The sequence below is a fragment of the Felis catus genome, chromosome X (assembly GCF_018350175.1).
Source record: "Felis catus isolate Fca126 chromosome X, F.catus_Fca126_mat1.0, whole genome shotgun sequence".
NCBI classification, from domain to species: Eukaryota; Metazoa; Chordata; class Mammalia; order Carnivora; family Felidae; genus Felis; species Felis catus.
This window is the reverse complement of record NC_058386.1, coordinates 14,892,910-14,909,455: the sequence shown is the minus strand read 5'-3', so window position 1 is coordinate 14,909,455 and position 16,546 is coordinate 14,892,910. Positions and strand designations below refer to the sequence as shown.

Sequence of the window (16,546 nt, the reverse complement as noted above, 5' to 3'; positions counted from 1 at the left end):
CTGATTTTAAAAGTAACATGGAGGGGCGCCTGGGTGGCGCAGTCGGTTAAGCGTCCGACTTCAGCCAGGTCACGATCTCACGGTCTGTGAGTTCGAGCCCCGCGTCGGGCTCTGGGCTGATGGCTCGGAGCCTGGAGCCTGTTTCCGATTCTGTGTCTCCCTCTCTCTCTGCCCCTCCCCCGTTCATGCTCTGTCTCTCTCTGTCCCAAAAATAAATAAAGGTTGAAAAAAAAAATTAAAAAAAAAAAAAAAAAAAAAAGTAACATGGATGGTGCCTGGATGGCTCAGTCGGTTAAACATCTGACTTTGGCTTAGGTCATGATTTCATGGTTCGTAAGTTCAAGCCCCACATCGGGCTCTGTACTGACAGCTCGGAGCCTGGAACCTGTTTCGGATTCCATGTCTCCCTCTCTCTCTGTCCCTCCCCCCACCTCCAAAATAAACAAACATTAAAAAGATATTTTTAATAAAAATAAAAGTAACATGGAAAGGCAAAAAGAATAGTTAACACAAAATTGAAAAGGAACAATAAAGTTGAAGAACTGATATCACCTGATTTTAAGACTTGCTATAAAGCTATAGTAATCAAGACGGCATGATATTAGGTGAAGGAAAGACGAATAAATCACTGGAACAGAACAGAGCCCAAAAATAGACTCAACACAAACACAACTGATTTTGACAAAGATGCAGAAGCAATCCAATGGGAAAAAAAAGGTCTTTTCAACAAATGGTTCTGGACGTTCATATGTAAAATAAAGAATCTAGACACAAACCTTGTAACTTTCACAAAAATTAACCCAAAGTGGATCACAGACCTAAATACAAAATTACAAGACTTCTAAAAGGTAACCTAGAAAATCTAGATGACCCTTGACTTTGGTGACGTGATTTTAGATACAATGCCAAAAGGACAATCTACCAAAAAAAATTGTTAAGTTGGAGATCAATGACTGGGAGAAAATGTGTGCAAACACAGAGTGATATCACCAAAAATGTCAAAATAGGGAAATCTAGGACTCCGTCCTTTCACAGGAACAAATAATGGGCTGGAAAAAGTATTAGAATCAGTTTCTAGAACTCTGCAACTAGTCAAAACCTTAAAACGACCATGAAAAAACTTGATAAAAGAGGTAACTACTGTGTGATATGAGCTCAATGTGCATTTTAAACTGCCTACCTACTTTACCCTACACACCATATCCATGATGGACAAGCAGACAATAAATAGAAGACAACTTCCTCAACCTGATAAAGCACATTTATGAAAGATCAACAACTAACATCATGCATACTCAGTGATTTAAAAGACAGAAAGCCGTCTCCCCAAGATCAGGAAAAAGGTGAAGGTGTCCACTTTTGCCACTTAATAACACTGTACTAAAAATTGTAGCCAGAACAACTAGGCAAGACAAAGAAATAAAGTTTCCAGATTAAAAGGGAAGAAATAAGGGCACCTGGCTGGCTCAATCAGCAGAGCACACGACTCTTCATCTTGAAGTTGTGAGTTCAAGCCACACGTTGAGTGTAAAGATTACTTAAAAATAAAATATATAAAAAAATAAAAATAGCACACCTGTGTGGTTTAGTCTGTTAAGCGTCCCGACTCTTGATTTTGGCTCAGGTCACGATCTCATGTTCATGAGTTCAAGCCCTGCATCGGGCTCTGTGCTGACAGTGCCTGCTTGGGATTCTCTCTCTCTCCCTCTCTCTCTACCCCTCCTGCACCTGTGCACTCTTTCTCTCTCTCAAAATAAACTTTAAAATAAAAGTAAAAATAAGTAAATAAAATTTTAAAAAGGAAGAAATGAAACTACTCTCATCCACAGATGATATAATTATAGAGAGAAAATCCAAAAGAATCCACACCTTACAGCTAACAAATTCAGCAAAACTACAGGATAAAAAATCAAAACACGATAGCCACTAGTCTACAAAATGTTAGACACATAATTACATTTGACCCAGCAATTCTATTCCTAGGTATATATACAAAAGAATTAAGAGGAAGGACTCAGATACTTGTATGTGAATGTTCATAGGAACATTATTCACATTAGCCAAAAGTGGAAACAATTCAAGTGTCCATCAACAAATGAATGGATAAGCAAAATGTGGTATATACATACAACAGAGTATTATTTCGCATAAAAAGGAATGAAGTTCTGACACATACTACAACATGAATGAACCTTGAAAACATTATGCTAAGTAATAGAAGCCAGACACAAAAAGACAAATATTGTATTATTCCACTTATACAAAATATCTAAAATAGGCAAAACTGTAGAGACAGAAAGTAGAGTAGAAGTTGCTACATGCTGGGGGTAAGGGGGAATGGGGAAGTCACTGCTTAATTGCTACAGTTTCTTTTGTGTATGATAAAGAAAATTGGAAATATATTGGTGATGGTTACACAACACTGCAAATGCGATGATGCCACTGAACTGTACACTTAGAAATGGTTAAAATGGCAACTCTTGTTATACATATTTTACCACAATAATAAAAAATCAGTAGTATTTCTATATACTAGCAACTGACAATCCAAAATGGAAATTAAGAAAGCAATTTCATTTAAAATAGCATCCAGGGGCACCTGGGTGGCTCAGTAGGTTAAGCATCCGACTCTTGATTTCGGCTCAGGTCGTGATCTCGTGGTTCATGAGTTCAAGTCCCACATGGGGCTCCATGCTCATAGCATGGAGCCTGCTTAGGATTCTCTGTCTCCGTCTCTCTCTGCCCCACTCCCCACTCACCTCTCTCTCAAAAATTAAATAAACTTTTAAAAAAAAGAGCATCCAAATGAATAAATACCTAGGAATAAATGTAACCAAGCATGTAAAAGACTAATACATTGAAAACTACAAAGTACTGATGAAAGAAGTTAAAGAAGACTTAAATAAACAGGTCTTACATTCACAGACTGGAAAAATTTATATTGTTATGGTAACAATACTATGCAAAGTAATCCACAGATTCAATGGACTCTCTATCAAAATTCCAATGGCCTTTTTTTTCAGAAATGGAAAAGCTAATCCTCAGATTCATATGGAATTGCAAGGGGCTCTCAATAACCAAATGAGTATTGAAAAAAGAAGAAACAAAGTTGGTGGATTCATACTCACTGATTTCAAAACTTACTACAAATCCACAGTAATCAAAACAGTGTGGCACTGACATAAGGACAGACACACAGACCGATGGAATAAAATTGAGAGTCTGGAAATAAACTAATATACTGATGGTCAATTTATTTTCAACAAGGGTGGCAACACCAATAAACAGGGAAAAAACTCTCTTCAACAAATGGTGTTAAGACAACTGCATACCCAACATCCAAAAGAATGAAGTTGGACCCCTATCTCATACCACATATAAAAATTAACTCAAAATGGAATAACCACATAAAATATAAAAGCTAAAATTAAACTATTAACTTTTAATTTTTTAAATGTTTTTATTTATTTTTGAGACAGAGAGAGCATGAGCAGGGGAGGGGCAGAGAGAGGAGACACAGAATCCAAAGCAGGCTCCAGGCTCAGAGCTGTCAGCACAGAGCCTGATGCGGGGCTCGAACTCACGGACTGTAAAGATCATGACCTGAGCTGAAGTCGGACGCTTAACCAACTGAGCCACTTAGGCGCCCCTAAACTATTAAGTTTTAAAAAGGCATAAGCCATCATGACCTTGAATTTGGCAGTGGTTTCAAAAACATGAGCAATAGAGGAAAAAATAAACTGGACTTTATGAAAAGGACACTATCAAGTAAACAATCTACAGAATGAGAAAAAATACTTGCAAACCACACACTTAATAAAGGACTTATATCCAGAATATATAAAGAACTCTTGCAAGTGAACAATAAAAACCCAATTTAAAAATGGGCAAAGAACTCGAAGAGACATTTTTCCAAAGAAGATAGGTAAATGGCCAACAAGTACAAGAAAAGAAACTCAACATCACAAATCATTATGGACTTGCAAATCAAATACACAATATGCTACCACTTTATGTCAGCTAAGATAGCCACAACAACAACAAAAAAAAATAAGAAAACAAGTGTTGGCAAGCATATGGAAAAACTGGAACACTTGCATATTGCTGGTGGGAACATAAAGTGGTGTAGCCACTGTGGAAACAGTTTTGTGGTTCCGCAAAAAGTTGAACATAGAACTTCCATATTACCTAGCACTGCTACTCTTGGTATACACCCAGAAAGAATTGAAAACAGGAATTCAAACAAAACTTGTACATGAAAGTTCACAGCAGCACTGTTCACAATAGTCAACAGGCGGAAACAACCCACATGTCCAATGACAGACGAATGCATAGATGCATAGACAAAATGTGATATATTCATACAATGGAATATTATTCAGTCATAAAGAGGAATGAAGTATGGATACATGCTACAATATGGATGAATCTCAAAAACATTATGCTAAGTGAAAGAAGGCAAACTACAAAGGTCACACATTGTATGTGATCCCATTTACAGGAAATGTCCAGAATAGGTAAACCTATAGATACAGAAAGTAGATTGATGACTGCCAGGGATGGGGAGGAGGAGACACGGGGAATGGGCACTTCATGGGCATGAGGTTTTCTTTTCTTTTTTAATGTTTATTTATTTATTCTGAGACAAAGAGAGAACAAGTGGGGGAGGGGCAGAAAGAGATGGGGAGAGAGAATCCCAAGCAGGCTCCATGCTGTCAGCACAGAGCACGATGCGGGGCCCTATCTCACAAACCTTAAGATCATGACCTGAGCCCATATCAAGAGTCTGACGCTTAACCAACTGAGTCACCCAGGTGCCCCACGAGGGTTTTTCTTGAGGTCATGAAAATACTTTGTACTTGACAGAGGTAGTGATTGCACAACACGGTGAAGGCACTAAATGCCACTGAACTGTATACTTTAAAATGACTGATTTTATGTTATGCCAATTTTACCTTAATTTTTTAAAAAAATGATGGACCTAAAATGTAGCTTAATTCCAGGCTCTTCCACTTCCTAACTTGTATGACCTTCAGGAAATTAACCTATTGAGGATCAGTTTCCCCCATGTAAAAAGAAGGTAATATTAATTTATAATTGTTAGGAAGATTTAAAGTAATGAAAATAAGGCATCTAGCATAATACCTAGAAGTCAAGAGGTACTTGAAACAGAAATTACTACTATTTCTTGTTAACTTCTCATTTATTTTCACTTGAATTATATTAGGAAGATACCTCCTGGTTTTAGTCTCCAAAGAATTTTACTGTTCATATTTGTGAGAAATCTCTTTCTCTTAAACTCAAGTATTCTTTCATAGTCTCAGGGAAGACTGTTTTATTCTTTGTATTCACCTTTGGATGAAAAGAGTTACTCAGGCCAGTGATGGGACATAGTCAATGTAAATACGCTGTGTCTCTGTATGCCCAGTCCCTAGCAAAGTTCACTTCTGTGACAGCTGAAATGTGAGAGGTAAGCAATACAAAATTTCCTACACAGCCATCCCAACAATTTACCCAAGCCCAGCTCAAGGGAAAAGCAATTTTCAGTGGAAGTCTCACACTTTATTAACTCTATTTCTCAGGCTCCAAGAGCACAAAGGGCAAAGAGACAAATAGAAATTGAGATGGATGATCCACCGAGACCACTATGCAGTCCACCGTATTTTCCCAGTTGGGGCTTGTTCAACATCAGGAGTCAGCAAGCTCTTTCTGTTAAGGGCCACAATAAAAATTGTATGCTTTGTATGTCATACAGTCTCTGTCACAACTACTCAACTATTATTATTTTAGTACAAAAGCATCCATAGGAAATACAGAAATGAATGAGTATGGCTGTGTTCCAACACAATTTTATTTGTCAAATAGGCAGTGGGCCACATTTGGAGCACGGGCAGAAGTTTGCCAACTCCAGATCTACACTGTCAGGGTAGGCACTCTTGCCCATCCTAATATGGCGGTCCTAAAGGAAATGGTCTGGGCCACGTGGATCAAGTTTCAGCTGTGCCATTTGGGGAAGGTTCTACAGTCCATCAATACTCCGCCTAGGATTCTGGGCCCTCTGGCACTCAGAAGTAAACAAAACTTCCCACTTGTACCATTCTTATTCAGCTGCCCTCAACTAATAGTGCTACCTCCTAATTTATTCCCATCTTTGTGGTAGCCCTTTTATGGGGTTCTGGGAAATACTGATTTCTTTTCTTTTCTCCTTTATTACTGACATGAGTTTTTTTCCTAAGCAGGCTCTAATGAAGAATGTATTGAAAAATGGGGGAAAAGCTTTCACACTATCATTTCCACTATAATCTTCTCTCAAATTATCCTCTTCCAATTTATGTGTTAAGCTTCCTGACAGAAGTAAACATGATCTTGTATTTGTTGATTTATAAATACTAGACTAAATTCCTCAAAAGTAGCAATTATTTATTGATTTCTACAGAGCCAGTTCCAAGCAGAGTACCTGACATTTTGTGGGCACTCAATAGATTTTTCTCAAACAGATATTTGATTGAATTTTACTTTATAATGCCATGCCTAGAACACAGTGCTTTCAATACAGGAGGTACAAGAAAATGTATTTAACTGGATGTTTTAAAATGAAAAGGTTTGAACATATGAAACAAACCTTTAAATTGGGAAAGAGTAAAGCTCAAAAGCATTTATAGAATATAAACTGTAGCTTCTAATAGTATTTCAGGGTTGGATTACTATTTATATAGAAATAGATCACTGTGTACTACTTTCCAGCTAGTGATTTCAACAATTGTTAAGCTTAACTACTTAAAAGTATCCACCATATGGGCATTTGTTGAGACGCTCCTTTTCCTGTATTACCAGTGAATACATATTTCAAGGTGTAAAAAAAATTATTTACTTTCATTTTTGCTCCTGAAGTTTTGAAAAGTTGCATTAAAGAGCTAGTATAAATCCCTTAAGCACAGACATGTATCAGAGGCTAACGAAATTACTCATCTGAAAAAGGTATAGAACATTCTTTTCTTTGAACTAATTATGTTTTTACAATTAGCATACAAAGAAGACTTTAACGTCCATCTAGTGCCCCAGCCAACTCATCCCCTGGTTGGGAGGTGGAGGAGTGTGTGCAGGAGGGATGGACAAATCATTTAGGAGTTGAGTCACTGTGAGAAGGATGAACAAGCTAAAGTCTTCCGTGTGTAGACAATGCATGCATAGTTAGTACCTGCCAGTTCTAACAGGACCATTTTTTTAATCCCATTTACTAAAAAACAAACAAACAAACAAACAAAACAAATCTAGATTAGGATGATGAGGATAAAGATAACCATGAAGCTGGTAAAAGCTAAAAATTCTTTTAGTTCCTGGAAGAAGTTAGACTCACCTGGAAATTGACACATAAGCCATTATTACTTTTATTGATAACAAGACAACAAAAACATAGGCAGTTTGTCCCTTATCAAAAGACTAGCAGAATTTAAAATGCAAAATATTATAATACACAGAAATATGATTTTGGTAAGACTGCTGTAGTGTTCCAGGAACTTTTCCACAATTAATTGATCAGTAAGAAAAAATCGGTCAAGAGAGGAAACCACACAGAAGTAATGGTTCTATATAAGTGCATCTTTAAGAGTAGACAGAAGAGGTCTTCCCCAACTGATGATTCCTATTATCTTTGTTACCGACCCAAAGCCCATTTTAACATTGGCATCTCGTTAATCTCCATAACGCGCAATAAATTAAAGTCATTTAGGGAAGTGTAATTACTTCAAAAAAATGATTCTGGTGAAATAATCAATACTTAAATATTGCCAGCTTCCTACAATCTTTATTAAAAACCCAAGCCTCTCTCTAATTTTCTTCAAATGCTAGAAATTTTATAGACAAGAAGCAGGAACACACATCTTACTTTTAAATAAGGAGGAAAGTAATGACAAAGAAAATAATCCCATATATTCAATTTCTCATTGTTGATTCATCTAAGTTTTATTCTAAAAACTCAATTCAGGGGCGCCTTGGTGGTTCAGTCAGTTAAGCGTTTGGCTCTTAGTTTCAGCTCAGGTCATGATCTCACGGTTTGTGGGTTCGAACCCCACATCAGGCTCTGTGCTGACAGCTGCAGAGCCTGCTTGGGATTCTCTCTCTCCCTCTCTCTTTGCCCATTCCCTGATTGCTCCCTATCTCTCTCAAAATAAACGTTTAAAAAATTTTAAAAACCTCAATTCACATGTAAAACTTAAATCTAAAAAACAATTTAAGACTTGTTTCATTTAATGTGGAAAAAAACTGAAACAAAGTTTATTTTGTTTTAGTAGAAAATAACTGTGTGGTTTTAGACGGTGGACTATAATCTGTTAAATTGGTGATGGTTCATGGACTTTTCCTCAAGTATCTTCTTTAAAATAGTTCGTTGTTTTTTGTGTGTGTGTGTTTTTTTTTTATGTGACCAAATCATATTCAGCTTTTTGGTGGAAAACAAAATTAATATGAAAAAGAAAAAGAGGAATATATATATATATATATATATATATATATATATATATATATATATAGCGAGAGAAAGAGAAAGAGAGTGAGAGGGGGAGGGACAGAAAGAGAGAGAGAGACAGAGGATCCAAAGTGGGCTCTGCATTGACAGCAGTGAGCCCAACACAGGGCTCGAACTCATGAACCATGAGATCACGACCTGAGCCAAAGTTGGATGCTTAACTGACTGAGCCACCCAGGTGCCCCTGCTGACTAGTGAATATTTAATCAAAACTATTCCTCCTAGTACTCTCAATCTCAATTTCTCAACTCTCAAAATGGAAAATGGCACAACCCAGATTTTTTCTGCTTACTCTCTCCTTAACCTCTGACTTCAACATACCATTTCACTTAAAGAGGTCATTACTAAACAGCAACGTTAAATGAAATGGATTTTCTCACCCCTCAATCCTTATCATCATGCATCCTGTTATGGATTTTTACATTGTTAGTGAATACCATTTTACAAAATCTTTCTTCCTTGCTTTCTAGAGGTATGCCTCCGTTTCCTTTCGGTAGGACTATTTAAGGATGCCCTCGACTCTGCTCTGTACTCACTCTTGGAAGGTCCGTAACATTTCACAGTTCCACCTAGTTCATGTTCAAGTTAGCGATTTCTGATATGAGACCAAATCCTGGTTCTACCACTTCTTTCTTGGCTGCAAAATCTTGGCCCTAACACATAACCTCTGTATAATGCCTCAGCTTTCTTATCTGTAAAATGGGTATAAGAGTAGAAATGCTGTAGGGAGTAAATGTAAAGCATCTAGCAGAGTTAGCCAGCATGCGTTAGATGCTCAATATGTGGTACTTATTACCAGGTTTGGTATTCTGCTGCCATTTTACTCTTTTTTTATGAAAGCTAAACTCATTATTTCTCCCTCTAAACTTATATCCTTTATAAGTTTTTAAATCAGATAAATGATACCAATGATTTTTCACTTTACCACAAACCCTTGGGATCATCTCTAATCTTTCCACAGGAACCTGGTACTCTGTAACAGCTCTCAAAAGTGCCCTTCATTTTTGGTTCTGTAATTTAAGTCCACTTTATTATTTATTAAATATTTATAGGCTCTACCCCCAACACTGGATTCTACATGGCTTTGTATAACCAGTTATCCCAAGAGCATGTCACCTACTAATTCAAAACAAACAAAAATTTCTCCTATGTCAACCCCAGCCACAGGAAAGGAAATACATGAATCGGCATTTCCCTGTCCTAGAATCAGTTAGCATTGCCCTCCAACCTCTCAAACAGGTTGCACAATCTATCATCTCCAGTTCTAATCACATCTCCCTATGTCACTGCATTCCATTTTCCCTGCTTTAAGGATGACCTCTTTGAGCTTCTGCAAAGAAAAGTATGCAGTAAAACATGCCTCCCCTCTCATAAGTACTTCAAAGCAGACATGCAAATAAAAAGAAAATCAGCACTGCATATCTGGAGAGCAAAGGTCCAAACCAGAACCTAAGTAGTCCTGAGGTATCATAAGTAGCCTAACACTTAATATATGAATTTTCATATATAAAACTCCAATGTGTGTGTGTATGTATACACACACAATAAACAGAAGCTGTGGAAAAGAGTACGGTTGCATTTTTCTTTTCAATTAGGCAGCATTTCAGTAAATTAAGAAATATGGTCTTTGGCCTGGAATAGCCCAACATCATATTGTGTTCACAAAAGACAAGATACATTTGTTTATAAACATGACCTCTAAATTTCTTGCAATAGGACCCAGATTAAAACAGTAACTTTCTTTCATATTTGCTCAAATATATAATGTCCTAGGAATTATTTAATTATATATACACCCATGGCCAACCCTCTCCAAAAGATGGCAAATTTATGCATAAGTGATCGCACATACCTATGCACACATAATCACACAGACCGGATTTATACATTTTATAAGCATTTCCCTAAATTTGTAAAAGCTATGCAAAATATACAGGCATGATCATTTTACATATAATGGATACAACAGGGAAGATGATACCCATTTTTAACTATAACATGAGATTTCATAGTAATCCATTTGATTGATTCTAAAGGATAAATCTTAGAAGCATCAAATTCTCTACTTTTGGATAATGGGGTAAAGATTTGAAGGTCTGATTCTAGCTGAAAAAAAGGATATATCTATAACAAGTCTAATGACTAAACAGCTGCAGATTCTAAAAGGAGTTTTATATTACTCTGAGTTAGGCACTAATTTATGCTTTACATTTTCCACCCAGCAGTATCTTTTTAGATGCATGAAAGGAAAAAGCAACAATACTTCAAGCTAGTCTGCAAATCTCTCATTTAGTGAAGGGTCGTAAAAAGAGATACTTTTTAGATGCAGTGTCATTTGCAGAAACCTCTTGGGTTATTTTTTTAAGTATCTATTATTCTACCTCTTTAAACCATAAGCCATACAAAAGAAAGAAAACTATGGTTTATTCATCCTTATAACTAAGTGCCCTAGGAATCAGAGGTCACATTTAGAGTTGGCTTCCCAAGAGCAGAGATACCTATCTATCCTCATGTACTTTCACTCTGGGCCCATCTTGCTGGCACTAACAGTGTGTATTATGAGAACCAGGTACAGGTAACAAGCGTATCTTCACAAATGAGTAAACCAGACACATGGGAAGGTAAAAACATGTATTAGTTGAATATATTCAATTAATTTTATTTTTACATAAAAGGCAGAAAGAGAGCTTAGATAAGGTTAAAAAAAGCATAGGGGGAACAGTCACAGGAAGAAGTGTGACAAGACTGAGAGAAAACACTGTTAGAAGACTTGCATTATGTATCAGAAATCTTTCAATTTTAAAACTCAAAGATTAAAATTAAGAACTAAAGCTTCCATTAGCTATGCCGTATCAACAGAGCCAAGGTATAAGAGGAAGTATTATGTTCATGAAAGAGTCAAATTTAACTTGGAAACGAACAACCTATTTCCCTTGAGTAGTATCCACCAAGGAATTTTATTTTTTTGAAGCTTCAGAAATTTAGTATAACTCAAGGCAACTCATTACCGGTATAGAAATTCATTAGAGAGCTTTCCACTTGTTTAATTTCCAACTGCAGTAATATTTCTTAATGAGGTATTCAAGGTGCTAAATTTATTTTGATTACATTTATTATTTTAAATTCTTAATCATCCTGAATCAAAAACCACAGTATTCCACCCATTTTTTTGAGGATTTACTGGCAGACATCTTCAGATAACTATTGCCAACATAAGATACTTTGAACACTCAATTTCAAGAATAGAAAATTCATTGAACCAAATTAAGAGATTTATGATCTAAATCCCAAATGTACATCAACTGCCATGAAGACTTAAATCTAAAACATACGATTTTGTACAACAGGAAAGAAAAAATAAACATAAAAATGGTATCCTCTTTATTTACACATATATACACATACATATATGTTATGATAAATAGATTTGAGAATTTAATTAAATGAGTTGGACTAAATTGTTAAGCTCATCTCAGACATAAATTAAACCATTAGAAAGTACCACAAAAAACTTTAACCTTTGGTCTTAACAAAATTATACACATAATAGCAAGAGGCCAGATTTTAATACTCAGACTAGGTATATCATGACAGAAAAATATTTAACCTAACATTTAAAATTGTTACAGCTTCATCAACACTTGCCATGTTAAAGTTAGTCTCTGAGTAAAACACACTTACCTCTGAGCAACAGCTGTGGGAAACGTGAAATAACTTCCCTGAATAATTGATTAGTGTAACAAATAATCTATATCATAAGATCCATCACAAGGTTTTACAAGTGTGATCAACTACAACCAGTAATGATAATCATGTACTATTATCCAAAGCCCTATTTCATACCAAACACCAATCCACTACCTTTCAAAATCTGGATTCAGATCCATCAAGCAATCTAAGTTACTGGCTCCATGCAAAAAATACTGACTGAATACTCCTTCTTGCTCTTAAGTGCTTCAACCTAAATCTGTCACTGCATTGATTTCTTCTCTGTCACCTTTTCTCTCTTCCCATTAGGAATCTTTTCACATATACACATAGCTCAACTGAGAAAAAAATACCATATGACCACAAATAACTAATGACTACCTAATCATGATAGAGCTTGTCCAAAAGTACTCTCCCTTTTCTGGGTTTACATGTTCATTCCACTTTATTAAGCATCATTATCATAGCCAACAGTTTTAATTATATGCCCACATGCACAGAACAATACGTTCATTTCTAAACAGTTAAACATACACAGTATTTTCTTTTTAAAAACCATGTACTTGCCTTGTGTCTGCATTTAAGCACAACTCCATAGGCTCCTATAATAAAAAGAAATAAACAATTAGGGGCACATATACAAACTATAGCTCTTAGAGAAATAAAAGTTCTATTATATTTACATTGGTTATCAGTAAAATGTTATACTATCTTGTTATAATAATGAACGCTAAAATGACAGTACTCTGCAGAAATTATGCTATGAGCCACATACAGAGAATGGATATTTATGTTTTTTTATAAAACAAGAGTATAGGGGCGCCTGGGTGGCGCAGTCAGTTAAGCGTCCGACTTCAGCCAGGTCACGATCTCACGGTCCGTGAGTTCGAGCCCCGCGTCAGGCTCTGGGCTGATGGCTCAGAGCCTGGAGCCTGTTTCCGATTCTGTGTCTCCCTCTCTCTCTGCCCCTCCCCTGTTCATGCTCTGTCTCTCTCTGTCCCAAAAATAAATAAACGTTGAAAAAAAAAATTTAAAAAAGAGTATAAGCAACCCATTTTCCCAACAAGTATTCTTAAATTGTTTCTCTCTTTTTAAAAAATTGTTGTTATTTTGAGACAGAGAGCACGCAAGTAAGGGAGGGGCAGAGAAAGAGAGAGGCAGAGAGAGAGAATCCCAAGCAGGCTCCACACTATCAGTGCGGAGCCTGATGTGGGGCTCAAACTCACAGACCATGAGATCATGACCTGAGCCGAAATCGATGTTTAACTGACTAAGCCACCCAGATGCCCTTGAATGTTTCTCTTTTTAAAGACCATTTCACTTGAGACATTTTAATTTAAGCTTAAAAGTTCTGGAGACAAGATGTGGACCTAAGAACTTTAAGAGTAAAGGAAAATTAACGCAAAAGATTCTAGAAAACTTAAAATTTAAAAGCTAATGACCTCAGTCCTAAGAGACATTTAAATCCTCTTCTAGGATACCTGAATGTCTTTCCTGACTGGCAAAATAGTATAGGCTTAAACATTCCAATTAATAACTAGTAGGAATTGCTACAGTTTTGCCATAAATCAAAACTCAGTACAAGGACACAGACCACAAGCAGTCCAAGGCTTTTTGGCCATTTATAGTCATGGACTTCTACTTTCTTCGGTATATTTTGATGAGATTCATGACTACCTTTTGGGTTATTCATCCTCTTTTCTAGCCAAAAAAACTACTTCCTCACAGGCAGAACAGAGTCAACAGCAAGGTACCCAAGAAACTGAGGTTAGAGTTAGTTATATTGTGACAACCTAATTAGTAAAATCAACATGTAATGTATGATACTTGAGGTGTGTATAAATGTCAATAACATTAAAAGACAGGCAAAGCCTGCACACATCTATGACAAAGGTACTTAAGAGAGATGAAATTGGGAAATGTGTCTTGAACAGAATCTAGGGAACGAGAACAAGTTTCCCTCACTTTGGTAGAGATGGATGAATCGTATTATCAGAGTCAGGATGGAATCAGCTACTACAACCATCCAACTTAATTCCACCATCACCAGGCAATCCTTTAATCCAGATTTAACTGCCCATGCCATTTCACTACAGAGTGAAAATGCACTGGGTAGGCTATGAGTGAAAATGCACTAGGTAGGCTACAGGAATGTAGAGTTTACTAGACAGTTTTTAATTTACTTAATATATATGTATTTCTTAGCCACTCCAGATCTTAAAGCAAGCACCCAATGATCAGACTGTATTTTGTTTCTATTTATTTGAAAAGGATTTAACTTACTATCCAGAACAGCTTTATTGTTCACATAGGTAAATCATTAAAACTTCCTTTAACATTCACAATTTATTTGAAAATTCATAAGATATAAAATTTTTATAACATTTGCTTTAAAGATATAAATGCTAAGAAACCATAATTATAATCACTCATGCCCTATTAAAAGAATCATTTCTCAAAATCCCCATAAAGTTATCTTTAAGTCAAAAGCAAAAAATTACTAAGAAGGAAAATTCAGGAAGACTTATGAAAAATGAATTACCATATTTCATCAAATTAATGATGTCACTGACATTAAGCATTTTATGTACTAGTGGGGGGGGGGGGAAGTGCTACCAATTAAACCATGACATGCTATAAATTATAACACACATCCTGATTTCAGAGATGTTAAAATCTGATCAAGTTGTGAGCCTCAGAACTTATAAAAATGTGGTTTACCATTCTCAAAGACAAATAGAGAACAAATAGATAAGTTATTCATTTATTTACCGTGTATTTAGTAAAATTTAACTTCTAGAAATAAATTTTAAATTATTCAAAATAAGACTGATATAAAAATAAAATGTAACAAAAAACTATAAAGAAACCATAATTGCTAATTAACACAATGAAATGAAGGCAGCCTTAAGAAATCTCTAATTTGGGGCGCCTGGGTGGCTCAGTCGGTTAAGTATCCAACTCTGGATCTCAGCTTAGGTCATGATCTCAGTTTCTGAGTTGAGTCCCAAGTCTGCTCTGCATTGACAGCAGGAAGCCTGCTTGGGATTCTGTCACTCCCTCTCTCTTTGCCCCTCCCCTGCTTGCTCTCTTTCTCTCTAAATAAGTAAATAAATAAATAAAATTTTAAAAAGAAAAAGAAAAAGAAAGAAATCTGATTCATTAAATTTTAAAAGGTTTTAAAATGTTATTAACTTTCAATTGGAGAGTAAAACCCAAATAGTTTAAGCACAATTTTATTTTTTATATTTTACTCAAACACATATCTCAATAAATATAGGTAAAATTAATAGGATCTGAAGTAGTAACTTTTGTAGTGGTAGGTATAACTACATACATTAATCACAAACTCAAGGAATGCTAAACTTACCTTCACCTACAACCCCAAGGATCTCAAATTTATTCATCACATTACCAATGTTAGGAATCTTCATGAAGACAAACTCCTCTTTTGATGCAAGCCACAAAACATGGCATCAAAAAAGAACTGAGAAAGTTGTGCAGTAAATAGAAAATGTTGAAGGAAGAAATTCTCACAGGTTGGCAGGAACTTTCACATTTTGTTGTAATGTGAAGTATTAAATGATTCCCTGAAAGAAAAAACACAAAAGCCCTAAATTTTATATTCAGCACTCTAATAATTTATCCTTTGTGTACATTTTTAAAAAATCATGTTAATGTTTCATATACTAAAAAAAAAAAGAAGAAAAATAATAATAAGAGAGAAGAACCCAAAATGGAACAACAAATGTACCTAACTGTATTTGAAACGAGTAACATAACCACTCTGCAAAGGGGTCAAGGGAAACAGAAACGACTCCAGGTAACTTCTAAAAACAATGTTTTGGGGTGCCTGGGTGGCTTAGTCTTTTAAGCTTCCGACTTCAGCTCCGATCATGATCTCACATGATCTCACAGTTCCATGGGTTCGAGCCCCACATCGGGCTGTGTGCTGACAGCTCAGAGCCTGGAGCCAGCTTCAGATTCTGTCTCCCTCTCTCTCTACCCCTCCCTTGCTCGTGCTCTGTCTCTCCCTCTCTCTCTCAAAAATGCATAAACATTTAAAAAAAATTTTTAAACCAATGTTTTAACTACATACTCTCTTTAAGCTATAAACAAAAAATTTTTTTTCTAAACATATACTTAGATATTTGTTTTTACACAAAGATATGAAAACTCTTTATGTGTATTCTTGGATTGAGCAAATAAGTAAATAAATACATTGTGGATGATGAGTTTGGTTTCTTATTCTCATAAAACGAAGTTACAAATGGGAAAAGGGTGAAGGCTTGGAATTAGAGCTAAACATATCAG

General features: G+C 35.8%; 1 protein-coding gene across 6 annotated transcripts in view; it reads right to left on the bottom strand.

The window, feature by feature from the left end:
* CDKL5 (cyclin dependent kinase like 5) overlaps window positions 1-16,546 on the bottom strand; it is a 213,489-nt gene that overhangs the window by 132,154 nt on the left and 64,789 nt on the right. For all 6 annotated transcript variants that reach the window (XM_019823616.2, XM_045051234.1, XM_019823617.3 and 3 more), the window contains exons 2-3: window positions 15,603-15,822; window positions 12,800-12,834 (exon numbers count right to left, since the gene is read on the bottom strand). In XM_019823616.2, coding sequence (XP_019679175.1) covers window positions 12,800-12,834; window positions 15,603-15,666 — 99 coding nt within the window. In that variant the 5' untranslated portion in view covers window positions 15,667-15,822. The remainder of the gene's footprint in view (window positions 1-12,799; window positions 12,835-15,602; window positions 15,823-16,546) is intronic.